We start from the raw sequence: 13,940 nt of genomic DNA on the forward strand, positions 1-13,940 counted from the left end.
CGACCCAAAATACAGCTCTACTCTGTCTTATAGGATCACTGTGAGTCAGAATTGGCTCAATGGCAGTGAGTTTTGGGGGCCCAAGAACCAGAAAGGCTTCTTCAGCATAAGGTGTTTTGTGGGCAAGCCTCTCTGCTGTTCCGAAGAGACCCACTGTCCCCATGGGAAGGGAGGTGCCCTCTTGACACTCCGGGACTCTGCTGTTGGTCTCCATGCCAACACGCCAAGGTGAATTAGACTGCCCACCTAAGAAGCCCGCCAGGGACCATGACTCCTTCCGGAAAGCCCAACCAACGGTGGCCTTTGACAAACACAGCGAGGAAGCCTGGCCCCAACAAGCCTCTGCAGCCGGGCATGCCCCTGGCCCCAGACATCAAGTTCAACACACACATGCCCTTTGGATTCACCCAAATGGAAAAGCAAAATGAGGCTGGCGGAGGTTGCGAGCCAATGATAGAAGAAGACAGAGCTCTACCTTTTCAGTACGTGATGTGACTCAACCTGACAGAGGAGCCCCAGAGGGGTAGTGAGTTAAGGTCAGCGGTTCAAATCCACCAGGGATAGAAAATGAGGCTGTCTGTCCCTGCAAAGATTGACAGCCTCGGAAATCCCAAGGAGCAGTTCTCCTCCATCCAGCAGGGTCACTGAGTTGGGACTGACTTGAAGGCAGTGGGAAGCCTGACATTTTCAGCAGGAAATGAAGTCTGGGCCCTCCTTCCCCCTGCACATGACCAGTGATAAGGGGCGTACCTGCAGCGATGAGGATGTATGGGTCCCTCAACAGGGCGGTTATCGGGGTCCCCTTCTGACTCTGCAAAGCAGGAAACAGGGTTCACAGGTGCCTGGGGCCCAGCAGCCACCACGGGGCCTCATGCCCCTTCCCCACCACCAGTGCTCACCTCTGGCTGCACCCGGGACGGCTGAAGCACCAAGATCTGAATAGCTGGGAGGGAAAAGAAAGCAGGCGTGGCCCAGGCACCCCCACCACCTGAGCCCCACCGCGGCCGCAGCGCCCCAGCGACCACTCACCTCCGTCCAAGAGAATCAAGGCAGCCAGCACCAGGAAGGGCGCCGTCTTCCCCACGAATTCATAGAGCACGCTCCCAAAGGTGGGGCCCACTGCGAGGAGGAGAAAAGAGCCCGAGCCAGCCACTGCAGGTTACCCGATAAACAAGGGAAGCACGGGCCACCCTGTGCTTACTTGCTAATCTGCAGCGGACAGTTCCACATGGGTCTCCCCGCATCAGAGACTCAACTGGCAAAGGTCAATCTGGCATCTCTCTCTTTCTCAACCCCATGGCTCCTTCCACCAGAATCCAAGCCTCTTTTCACGTCTACAAATCCTGACCCAGCAAGCATGGTCAGCACAGCCTTACCTGTGCTTACTTAATCTTCTGTAGTGAAGAGTTTCACATCTTGGATGCAGTGAAAACCCACACGAAATTGTTCACCCCAGAGGAGAGTAAGTAAGCACGGGTAAGCTCATGCTTACCTCGCCGACTGGATACTCTACCCTGGGGCCAGCCTCCAGGACCGTCCTCCTCCCACTAGTGCTAATACCATCTACCCCTCCTTTGCAGTTCTACCCCAACCTCCTTCCAAAGGCACTTTGAGGCAGCCCCCTTACGTCCATTGAGGTTCTAGGAAGTTCCCCCGAAAATGCTTTCCCTGAGAAATGGACAAGTCTGGTCCTTATTGGTCAACGAGAACTTCACATCTTGCTTTGTTCTGGGCTCTCACTTCTAATGGCCCCATTGGGCAGTACAGAACTGCCCCAAGGGGTTGCCTGGGCTGAAATCTTGACTGGGGTAAGGCAGCAGCCCTTCTCTCCCATGGAGAAGCTGGGGGGAGGGGGGGGTGGTCAGAAGTGCACCTTTGGGGTTAGCAGCTGCGTGCTTAGCCAAGCTATGAAAAGGCCCTGCTTTTGTGTCATTCTGACTCACACTGACCCCCCAAGACCGGGTAGAACGGCCCCATGGAGTTTCCAACGCTCTAATTCTCTATGCCAGCAGACAGCCACAGCTTTCTCCCAGTGAGCCCGAACTGCTAGTGTGGGGGGGGCCAACCATTAACCCTTTGGTTACCAGCTCAACACTTAGCCACGGTGCCACCAGGGTTCCCCTGTTGCCTGACACGAGGCTCCTTACACATGCGACACGTCAGCATGATAGGCTCCACAAGGAAGGTCGAGAACGTAAAAGACAAGGGGAAAGATGGGAATCTCCTCTCAGGGTGGCTACTTGCCCCCTAGTGTGCCAGGTCCTGGGAGTTCGCCCATCAGGATACCAGAGATGAATGACCTTGGCAGCCCATCCCGTTGAAGGTTCCCAGGAGGTCACCCAGCCCAGGCTCTCTCTCGTTTTGTGGCCAATCCGGTTAGGGCCCCACATGATCATCTTACCCACCTAAGACGCCCATGGCCAGGCCTCCCAGGGCAAGCCCCATGACGTTGCCTCTCTCCTGGTCATCGGTGTACACGCTGGCAAGCATGCCCATCCCTACACAGGAAGAGAACCTGTCAGACCAGCCCTGACAACATGGAAGGCAGCAGCCCAGACTCCGTCCTAAACCCGCCCAGTCGACTAAAATACAAATCCAAGCAGATGCCAAGCAGGCCTTGGCACCGTCTCCCGAAGATCCCCACCCTGCGGCATCCCTCGGGTTCATTCTGTCAGAAATCAGCTCTCCAGGGCCAAGTCGGGAGCCCCTTCTGGCACAGCAAAGCCCCCTGCTTCGCCACCCACCACAGCTTACTCAGGAGGCGCCATACCTACCAGCCACGGAGGAGCAGGAGGAGCCGATGCCCTGGAGGGACCTGGCGAGGAGCAGCATGGTGTAGGTGCTGGAGAAGGCAAACACTGCGGGCACAGAGAGCCGGACAGACTGCCTCGGGGCCCTCCCGGGAGGGGGCTCACAAGTCCCTTCCCGAGGGGCCCCTCAGCCGCGTGACTCTTAGCTAGGTTGGGCTTTAGCTCTGTTCAGACCACTCCCCCACAGCTCCTTTCTACAGGTTTCACGGACGCAGAAACACCCCAGACTCTCTTCTGGGGGCCTGGAGCCCCGCTGTCTGAACCCCTAGGGACCCACACTCACAGGGGGGTACATAGCAGACACTTACTAACGGTTGAGATAAACATGATGCAGAATCCTGCAAACATCGGAATCGGGTAGCCGATTCTGCAAAACAGAACCACATGGAAAGGCTGGTCACTGCTGGGTGCTTGTCATTACTGTTTTTGCGAAGGTTTGATCTGGATTCTCTCCCACGGACCCTTTGGGATCAGGCGGAGAAGTGTTTGGTCAACTTTTCTAAAATTTCATATACGTGGTCCGGCCTGCCTGACCTTTTCCTTGTTTGACTGTCTTGGAACATGAATACATTTACGGATTGCCGCTCAGGGCAGACATTTCTCCAGGATAAATGTTAACACAATGTTGCCAAGTGGCCCAGAAGGCATCCCAGGGTTCCTATGGCAGTCGCTTGTTCAAGGACTGACACAGTCGAGTAGAGAGCTTTTCCACAGGGACCATGGCCATCAAACTCGTCCCAGAAGGCGTCCAGTGGCCCCACTGGCAGCAGAGGCAACTGCACTGTCTCTTTGAGGGATTAGGAAGAGAGGAGATTTTAAAATCCACCTTTGGTTTGACCCTCATCGGGCCGGCTTAGAAAGAAAGGTCTTGTTTTCTGTGCAAAGAGTTCAAACCCATAAGTTGCTCTGGAAGACCATGGCCAGGCCGGATGTTGCCATTGGACCTCTGAGGGGTGGTGGGAAGACTTGGCCTTCCGCCCTCCCACACCTGGCAGGAACCTAGCCCGCCACTCCATAGAGGCAAGTCTCCTCTCAGTCCTGTAGAGACCCCCGCCCATCTGAAATAAGTGTAAACTGAGATGGGATACAATCCCCCTCCCCCTCCCACATCCAGTCAGCCTGTGTGTCCATCCATGTATCTACTCGTACCCACAAACACATATAGGCTGAGCATATCTTACATATATTTGCTGCAAATATATCCATGGATGAGGTTGAGCCTAGAGGGGGTAAAGTTAAGAAAACTTCTTAGACATAACCAAACCTCCTGAGGAAAGGAGGGGCCCAGGACCATAGTTTTGGGGGCCACTGGGCCCACCTGGAATAACATCAGCCACAAAGGCAAAACTCCCCATCCTCTATTGATGAGCGACAACTGGGTCTTAGAGATTCATGAGCAGGCATCCAAAGGGGCGGCTCCTGGTCTCCCTTTACCCAGAGGAAAGAATAGTAACAAAACTTGGTGGCACATGGAAGCAATTCGTTCAGTGGACGGGGAGACTAAGCACACAGCAGCCTCCGTGACCCTGAGCCCAGGAGAATTACAGGGTAGCCTGCTCTGACTACCAGCTGCTCTGAACAGGGACACATTAGAAGACCCTAGACAAAAAGGAAAGAAAAATGGGGAACAGAACTCAGAGAGTTTTTGTTTTAATCACACGCACAAAAACACAAAACACCAGCTTACTGGTCAGCTAGGGAGATTGGTTGATTTCTTAGTCACCACTCAGTCTGGAACTGAACTCACCTGATGGGTTAATTTTCAGCCCCCAAATAGGCAGGCCTATATGTTGAGCTGTGATCTGAATGGTTAGCGGTTCGAAACCACCAGCTGCTCCTCGGGAGAAAGACGGGGCTTTTGACTCCCATAATGAGTGGCATTCTCAGAGTCCCACGGGGGTAGCTCTCCCCTGTCCTCCAGGTCGCTTTGAGTTGGCATCAAGTCGATGGCGGTGAATTTGGTTGGGTTATATAACAGGAACACGAACACGAGGGATGTGCACACACCTTCAAACAATCAACTATTTGAGCTCAGAAGGGGAGCGGTGATGCAAAGACCACATTCAGAGGTCCGGGGCGAATAAGGAATGGAAACAGGAAAGAGGGGAGGAAGGGGGATCCGTGACGTCATATCGAGGGGACTGCCATCAGCGAGAGGCAACTGAACAGCTGATGAAGCCGAGTAGAGAATGACAATCTCAAACCTCCCCCGTTCACCAGAAGACGGTGCTCAATGAGCTGGGGCTCCGCCCAGAATGCAGTACAAAGTCAACACCCTATCTGGAAAACCCAACCACCGAAGGGTGAATGTGTCAAGATGGTTGGCATTAAGGACTTACTTCTGTCATTAACTCTCCCTTCCGGTTGTTTATTAAAGTTCTATCACCAAGCCCTTCTTCCATGTCCCTCACAGGCTGCAGTCAGAGACCCAAGGAGTCTCTGGACAAAACTCAGTGGATTACCCCAGCCCCTGCCTGTGGTCAAGCTGCCAGCAATGCTATGCCCAGCCCGCAGCCTGGCCCCTGGTTGGCAACGCTCAGACTGAAACCATCAAAGCTCTTTCTTACCAGGAGAATCCAGAATTTCCCTTGGCCCTAAGGGGAACTGTCATACATGGAATTCTTAGACAGCTGTGAGGTGGATGGTTTTAATCCTGTCAGCTGACAAGATGTTGATGCTCAGGCTCAGGGAAGTTAAGCAGGTAATTTACTCAAAATTCAGGGCCGGGGGTACATCTGGAGGGTCTGAGGTCTGAGGGTGTGCCAGGCTATAATCTCGTGGTACGTCCAGGAGAAGAGGCCCCCAGTGAGTGAGAAGAATGGAAGGTTCTGTTCATTCCAAGGCAAATGGTTCCATGCCTATGTGGTTGTGTGCCTTATAAAGGCTGCTTTTTCCCTAGGCTCTGTAGGAGCCCTGGTGGCACAATGGTTATGCCTTGTGCTGTGATCCACATGGTTGGCAGTTCGAGACCACAGCTCCTCCAGAGAAAGACTGGGCTTTCTACTCTCATAAACAGTTACAGTTTGGGAGACCCCCAGCAGATCACCATGAGTCAGCCCTGACTCGACGGCAGCAAGTTTGGTTTTTCGGATTTGGTGCTTGATTTAGAGGCACTGCGGCAGCTGTTCCTGAGTCCCTTTGGGATCTTGACAAAGCACGTATGGGATTATCAACTGGAATGGCCAGGCAGAAACCACTCTGGAAATAACAGCTCCACCCCACATCTTAAATGAGAGTATGCGCAGTTCCAAGACAAAGAGACCCTTTGCTACAGAGACCACAGGCCTGCACTGCTTCCTCCTCCTTCTGGAAGACACGCACCCTACACTCTCAACATCTGCCCCACTGCCAAGTCCACAGAGCGGGGTCCCAAGGCAAAGACCACCAGAAGCTCCTGGCCCCTCCCTGACCCACCTCTGGAGGGATGTCCAGTGCCCCAGGCCCTGTGAGGAGGGATGGGCAGAATGCCGAGCCCTTTTTCCTGCCCACTAATGCCTCCTAAGTGACAGACACTGAACATTAGTCATAAACGTCTGAGTAGGCCTGCTCATCTCCAGTCAATGTCACCGCAATTGAAATATGGCAATCAGAGCTCATGAGACAAACCTGTAATCATACGGCCCATTCCCCTCCTTTCATGAGTCATCCCGGCCCACATGCATCATCAATGGACCATCAGGTAGCCGCTGATTCAACCTCAGTAAGACTCACCATGATACATCGAAACCCGAGCAAAAGGCATAAGACAGAAGTTGGGTGAATTACACAGGGTGAGGACCAGAACATGATGGGACAGCCTTGCTTGGCAGGGTAGAGTTTCGCCACTCATTGGCCACCCTCTGATGGTGGCAAATCTGTCTGTTTTCCTCCTCTGTAGGTCTCCTGCCCTACCAAGCTTCCAGCCTGCACCCACGCTGTCACCGGGGATGGGGTTGGGGGACCGCTTAGTCCTTAAATCCTCTGGTGAGCGATGCTTTTTCCTCGAATGCTCGTCCCCAGTTTGTTTGCCACAGAGATGAGCCCCAGCGCCATTCTCTGGCTGGCTGAGGCCATAGCCCCTCTGCCGTGAGAAACGTGAAAAGCAGAGTCGGTGTGAGGAGTGGCGCAACAGTCAAGCTCTGGGGTGCCAGCCCAAAGGTCAGCAGTCAGCCACTCCATGGGAGAAGAGCTGGCACCCGGCTCCCATCATGGTTTCAGTCTAGGGTACCCTACGGGCAGTCCTGCTCAGTCGATATGAGTCAGCACACATCACCATGGCCAGAGGGGACATTCACCCTTCCCACTTTCCTAACATGCTACCACACGGTGGCACCGCCGCCATCAGTCGACAGGATGGTGGTTTACATGGGAGAGGACACGATCGAAATGCGACTGTCCATCATGCAGTATACGAGAAAGAAAACTCCTGAGTCTGCCTGTCTCTGACAGTCATCAGACGCGGACAGTGGACAGAGCCTTGGACTTCCTGCAGCTCCAGAGGTCAGTCCTGCTCGCTCACACACAGACAGCTCATGGGGAGGAGAAAAGCCCTCCTTCCACAGCCAGTCTGTTCAGACTCGAAGCTGCTGTCAGGCCCGCTGACGACGTCGAGGACGGAAAATCCCCCTCCACACCAGCTGGAGCTGAAAAGGTCACTGCTTATTTCCGCGGAGCCCACTGCAGCCCAAACGGCTCTCAGCAGAGAGGGACAAACCACCATGGTGGATTGCCTAGCACCTTCGTGTCCCGTGGCTTCCCCTTGTCACTCAGATGTTAGCCAAGATATGTGGCGGTGGGTGGGGAATCATTGGCTTTCAAATATACTAGGTAACTATGGAAATAAATTAAGCCACTGAGGCTGGCTTGATAAAAAGCAGACCATTGAAACAATGACAAGCTTAAGAGGAAGGGCGGGAGTGGGGGTGGGGGGCTGGTTCCTGAGAAGGGAATTAACTCTTTCCCAAGCCAGCTGGTCTGTGAAATAGATCTTAAGGCTTTAAAGATGCAACTACTATTGAGCACCCTGGGCTAAGCCCTCGAAGAACACACTGCCACCGTGGTTCTACAGAAGAGAGCGGGGACGAATTTAAAGGTGCTTCATGGTTTGAATACCTCAGTCGGTCCTTCTAAGTACCAACGACCAAGCCCAACTCACTGCCCTGGAGTCCGTTCCAACTCAGTGATCCCAAGAGAACAGAGGGGCACTGGCCCTATGGGTTTCAGAGCCTGTACGCCTTTATGGAGCAAGCCTCGTCTTCTTCTCACAGAGTCCTTGGTGGGTTCGAACTGCTGACCTTGTGGTTAGCAGCCCAGCACATAACCAGCTATGACACCAAGGCTCCTCCCTTTCGTGTACGTATGTGCAACAATCCCTTCCTGAGGCCAATGCTAACAGGTGCTGCGCAGTGAGTCCCCTCTGCCACCTTGCGTCGGCACACGCCATCGTGAAATGAAGAACGACTCCGGAGTCCTCAGGAGAGGCACAGGAGCCTCAAAGTCCGTTTGGAAACTGTACCCAGGTGATCCAGAAGCACCCCGAAATCAACAGCTCTTATTGTCCACCCCGTCCTCCATCCCCAGCTCCCATATTTTTCCAGCCCCTGCAGGGCTGACTCCCTGTCGTCATCCCCGTCAGTCTCTTCCCAAGATCCGCTGCTGTGTGTTTCCCGGGCTTTGCATGAGCTCATAGCTACGACTTAAAATTGAGTATTTGTAGGGTTCGTCCACAAAACCCACCGACACGGGGTTCAGAATCAGAGGGGTCCAGGTTGTGATGTCGAGTCCTGGTGGCAGACAGGGGTGCTAGACAAAAGCACCAGCAGCTCCAAGGGAGAGAGCAGGGGCCCTTTTTCCCTACCCCTGTGAAGAGTTACAGTCTCAGAAAGTCACAGGAGCAGTTCCACCCTGTCCTGTGAATCAGCATTGATGCGATGCCAGCCAAAGATTGTGATGTGGGGTTATCTCATTTCAGAGCTCAACTTAGTAGGGTTTAGGTCAGGCAGACTCTAGCCTGCCTGACTACAGGCAGCCCCCCTGTAGGGGAGCTCGATCAGGCTACCCCAGGGGTGGGAAACGGCAAAATTTGTACTGGGTTGAGAGGAAGATTCACGCCCAAAGACCAGGCTGAGCTCCCGCTGATTCAAAGTGCAATCCACACGCACTACTCCCTTCACCTGTGCAGCCTGATCCAAGAAGGGGAGCCAGGTGGATGCAGGAAAGACAGAGCGGGCCTGTATTGTTGGTGGTGGCGAAGAGTCGAGGCCATGCCACAATCCAAAACCCCCACTAGCCCCAGTAGCAGGACCGCCCCCATAGAATAGTCCAGACTGTCAATCTTTGCAGAAGCAGACTGCCACATCTCTGTCCCACAGCAACTGCTAGGTGCAAACCTCCAACCTTTGGTTTTGCAGCCAAGTGAGCAATCACTATGCTACCCACCTCGGCCATCGTTTTGATACTTAGCAACCCCACAGGGCAGTGGAAAACTGCCCCCTGAGGGTCTCCAAGACTGGACATATTTCTGGGAGGTAACAGCCTCGTCTTCCTCCCTCAGAGGGTGGGCGCCAACCACCTACCTGATGGTCAGCAGTCTGGCACGTAACGCTCTGGGCCACCAGGGTCCCTACATATGAATCAGCAAACAGGAAGGACAAAGTTTGAAACCCAGCAAGACAGTTGGGACACTGGCCCGGCCCAGTCACTAGCAGGCAAACCTCCTGCCTCCCAGAGCTGGGCCCTCCTGAGCCTGTGGGATACTAGGACTGAACCCAAAGCATCTGTTTTTGCCAGAAATGCCTAGTAACTGACTTCAGAATGCCACACTAACTCGCTTGTTTTCAACACTGAACGGGGATGATGATCTCCCCCACTTCACCTTGCTGGGGTGTCACTGGCCCGAATGACCTCAACCATATGCAAACGGCTGATGAGAAGACGCTGAGAAGGCAAGCGGACACATTTGGCCCTTCTCTGCGGCGCTTTCTACCCAAACCGAGGAGAGAAGCAGCCGTGGAGCTGAAAACCCTCCAATGCATTTCTATCTGACCTGGAAGAGTGACAAATTGCTGGCCGCGCCAGTGCGGCAACGACCGTGGAGCTCACACAACTGCCTCCCCGACTCTTGGCATCAAAATGTGTGTCCGTTCCCACATCGCAAAGCGGCAACAGGAGGTACACGCCTTCTCGCAATTTGCTGGGGATTCGATCGATGGGGGGGTCTAAGTAATTGCCGAAGAGCTTCACGCCCCCGCCCGGAGGGTGCAGCGTGCAGGTCACAGGTGCTGGAGCAAACCGAGCTTGCTCCCAGCACACAGTTTGCTTGTTAGGGAGTCCCAAACGTGCGCCCTGTCAAGCCTGTGGAGTGTTTAGCAGGGACTTTTTTAAACTCGCTGTTTTCCTGAGGCGTCGAGGACTGAAAACAAGAATGAGATCTTTTTTGGTCAGCTTTTCATTTTCCATTTGCCTCTGGAAGATTGGAATACTCCCATCGGTTCCGTTGAGTTTCTAAGTATTACCCTGTAACGCCAGGAACACTCACGCCCCATGATTGGCAAGGCATTATGATGATAATGTCCTCAATTTTCCTCAGTAGTATTGGAGCTGTTTGCTTTCTGGGAATACAGAACCACGAGCCCGTTTTCTGTAATTATACCAGATGCACTTTAAAGAGGGCTCTTCGTCTTGGAAGAGAAAACAACCCCACAGCTACTCAGGTTGGGCTGGTTGTCCTCCCGGGGGCTGGAAGAGCTCCCAAATGTCACCATGATGATGTGGCTGATTGGGGGCTCCCAGTTCGTTAACTCGGGGCCCATTTGTTCAGCTGTGGCTTCGTGACAGTGTTGGACACCAGCAAGAGGGCCAGGCACGGTCAGGGTGGTGACGGTCGTTTCTGTGTCCTGCTCCATTCAGACAAAGGAAATTGAATGGGCCTGCGGCCGACCTTTCTGATCCCTGCCACCACCCCCAGCCCCTAGGACTGACTTCGTGGGTTCACCACCTATGCACTCACACAGGGCCTCTGCTCAGAAGAACCCACATTTGGTCGAATGCTCTGTGGTTCCCCATCCTGAAATTCTTCATCAAAACAAAAGACAGACCCAGGCCACCGAGTGCATTTTGACTCACAGCGACCCTCTATCGGGCTGCCGAGGCTGTGAATCTTTAAGGGAACAGACAGCCTCGCGTATCTCCCTCCACGAGGCTGGCGAGCTAGCACTTCAGGTCCCTTGACATTCTTAATAATATTTTTAAATTCCCAATAATATTTGAATAAGGGACTGCTTTGGGCCCCCAAATTTCTGTCTGAGGGGGCTTCAAAATGTTCAGGGAAAAGACAGAGTGAAAAGATAATGCAATTTTCCCATGACACAGCCAATCCTGTTACCCACTCCCCACGCCAAAGCCTGGGTTATTATTAAGAAGCCCACCCTGCTTCCAGCACTGGTAGCATACTGGATTTTGAGTTGGGCTACAACCACAAGGTCAGCAGTTGGAACCTACCCGGCCTTCCAAATGAGAAAGATGAGGCTTTCGGGTCCTGAGAAGATTTACAGCCTCAGAAGCCCACAGCAGCAGTGCCACTCCACCCTATGGGGTCATCATGAATCAGAATTGACTCAGTGGCAGTGGTTGCTGCGTTTTTTTTCCCCCCTAGCCTCCAGCCTGCTCAGCTGACACATTCAAAATTATAGATGGCTCATTTGATTCTTCCGCTTGGCTTCAAAAGCTCTGGCAGTGCCTAACAGTCCAGCACAAGCCTATTCCCCTATCTAAATTAGCATCGTATAGTCCAGCCCAGCCCCAGCCAGCCAGTCAGTCCCGCCTTCCCAGTCTGCAGCCTCTCCCTTCCTTCCTCCCCTGTTCTGGTTGGTCCCTCATCGTTGCCTAGGTTCATGCTTTTGGACGCAGCTCACAGGCCAGACCCTTGCCTTCCCTTCTCTGGTTTGCTATGGGGTTTGGTTTGGTTCTTTGCATTCATTCATCTGGGGCTGTTCACAAGGCAGCCTACCACCACCCACCCCAGTTCCCTCTTCTTGAGCTAACATTTTTGGGAGACTGCTTCCTCCCCTCAACCGCCAGCACCTTGGGACACAAACTTCCATTCTGTCCTCTGCTTTGAATCACTAGGTGCCAGGCAGAGCTGGGCCAACTCAGCTGTAGACGGACATACACTGGCCGGATAGTCACCGAGCACAGGCAGGTGAATATATTTTTTTTAACCCTGATGATCCACATTCGTATAGAGGCGGTTTGGGCAGTTTCCATGCTGCAGACAATGGTGTCAGGCACCCTGTCTTTTGTGCAAGTGGACAAAGTGAAGTAACTGGCACTTCAGTGACCATCACCTTACACATGACCTCAGTATCAGGTATGAAGCTCATCTATGCACCAATATCACCCATCACCCATCTTTCCCAGCATGCCCCACCTGGCCTTTAGCAGGCAAGCTCTACAGAAAACCATCTGGCTCTCTATAAGAACGAGCATCGACCAGCAGGGGTAAGAGGAAAAACCAGCTGGCACATGCAGTCCAGTGACAGCCAGCATCTGCAGAGTTCTTGCTGTCCAAGAGTGGCTTGGCCAAGGTATTATGGAACTCTGCTTCCAGATAAAACCAAGTTCTCCCATTAGGGGAGGCCTTCTTGACTCTCTTCTGACTTTTCCGAGGGAGGAGTGGAAAGGTGGAACCAAGTGGGAAACCATGACCATGAAGGACAGACAGACAGCAGGGGAAGGAGGCTGGTCTTCCTCAACTCACCCAATAAGGAGCTCTGACTCTGAGAAGTCAAGGAGAACCAGTGGGGGGCAGTGGGTAGGAGGTGGGGGGCTTAGAAGGCAGGATGCAGAAAGATAACTTACCTGTTGGTCAGCATTCCTATGAAAGGGTTGGTGAGGAGCTGGACCGTGGCTTTAGAAGCAAACAGCAGGCCCACCTGCACGTTTTCATTCAGGAGGTCTTTGTCTTCCCTGGGGCAGTCGGAAGGGGTGGTGGTCGAGTTGGTCACCATTTGCTCAGTGGTGGTCTTATGCAGCTGTCTCGACTGGGAACCTCCAGTGGCGTTCCTGGTGACCATAATGGAGTTGTCGTAATAGGAGAAGATGCTCTCAAAGCTACCTGTGGTCGTGGGTGTGAGCACTGGCTTGCCAGTCTGGATTTCTGTCGAATTTTTCTCATGCTTGATGCTGTACAAGTAACTGGGGATGATGGGTACTGAGGATGAAGCAAAACAGGAAGTGGTGATTACCCTGCAATGCAGCCCCCCCTCACCCTGACCCCTCCCCACACCCAGGAACCAAGACTGCCAAGACGAGTTGGGTCAACTTCTGAACACAGTCCAGTAAGGAGTCATGAGCAGCAAGAGGGGACCCCTACCTCCCACCCCAGGCCGCCTGTAGCCCTGAGCTAGGGATAAATTCGAATTGCTTAGTTCACCAAAGGGAACACAGCCCCAAGCGGAGGGGTTAATTACACAGGAGAGAGCCCCTATAGGGTGGGGGCTGTTTCATCTCCTTTGCCAACAACCCCAGCCCCAGAGATCTCTTCTTCCCTCTCCATTTGTGGAGTTTCTCGTTGTGGTTCCTTCAACAGGAATCTTCTCAAAAGCCAAATTAGTTCTGACCTGACTGAGGCCAACCTGCATTTCTCCGAAAGGGAGTCTCCAACGCAGTTTAAATGAATGAGTCAAGGAAGCAGAACCCGACATTTTATTAGACAATTACTAGAAAATAATAACCGGAAGTATGTAATCTTTGGAGATTCTGCAGCAGGCCATGACCCTTCATCTCTCTGACGCCTGAGCGAGCGCCTGCACTTCTCATGCAGCCTGGATGGTTAAAGAATCCCAGTGATGTTGGAAAAGGAAAAGCCACAGTAGTTCATGGACATGTGACAGTGGAGCATACAGGACAAAGGCGTGATGAGACCACTGTCACTGAGCTGGGCCAGACAGCCACTCACTTGGCCTTGGACACACCTTTCATTGAAAGCCTAAGATGGGCTCTGAGAACTGTGTCCTCAGCAGTCCCCACCCACCCCACCCCCTCACAGGCAAGAATGGGGCCCTTCTAAGAACACAGGTTCACTAGGCGTCCAAATGAGAAATGACTTCAGGCATTACAAGCAGGGATTTTTAAAGGAAAAGCTTGGCCAGG

General features: G+C 53.2%; 1 protein-coding gene across 1 annotated transcript in view; it reads right to left on the reverse strand.

Annotated features, from left to right (window-relative positions):
• SLC18A2 (solute carrier family 18 member A2) overlaps positions 1-13,940 on the reverse strand; it is a 61,906-nt gene that overhangs the window by 29,978 nt on the left and 17,988 nt on the right. Inside the window, exons 2-8 of the mRNA XM_045291401.1 lie at positions 12,648-12,999; positions 3,119-3,177; positions 2,775-2,858; positions 2,406-2,498; positions 1,030-1,119; positions 900-943; positions 751-811 (exon numbers count right to left, since the gene is read on the reverse strand). Of these exons, the coding sequence (XP_045147336.1) occupies positions 751-811; positions 900-943; positions 1,030-1,119; positions 2,406-2,498; positions 2,775-2,858; positions 3,119-3,177; positions 12,648-12,999 (783 nt within the window). The remainder of the gene's footprint in view (positions 1-750; positions 812-899; positions 944-1,029; positions 1,120-2,405; positions 2,499-2,774; positions 2,859-3,118; positions 3,178-12,647; positions 13,000-13,940) is intronic.

Source organism: Echinops telfairi, unplaced genomic scaffold (assembly GCF_000313985.2).
Source record: "Echinops telfairi isolate 266 unplaced genomic scaffold, ASM31398v2 ScPeMD7_70;HRSCAF=299, whole genome shotgun sequence".
In the NCBI taxonomy this organism is placed as follows: Eukaryota; Metazoa; Chordata; class Mammalia; order Afrosoricida; family Tenrecidae; genus Echinops; species Echinops telfairi.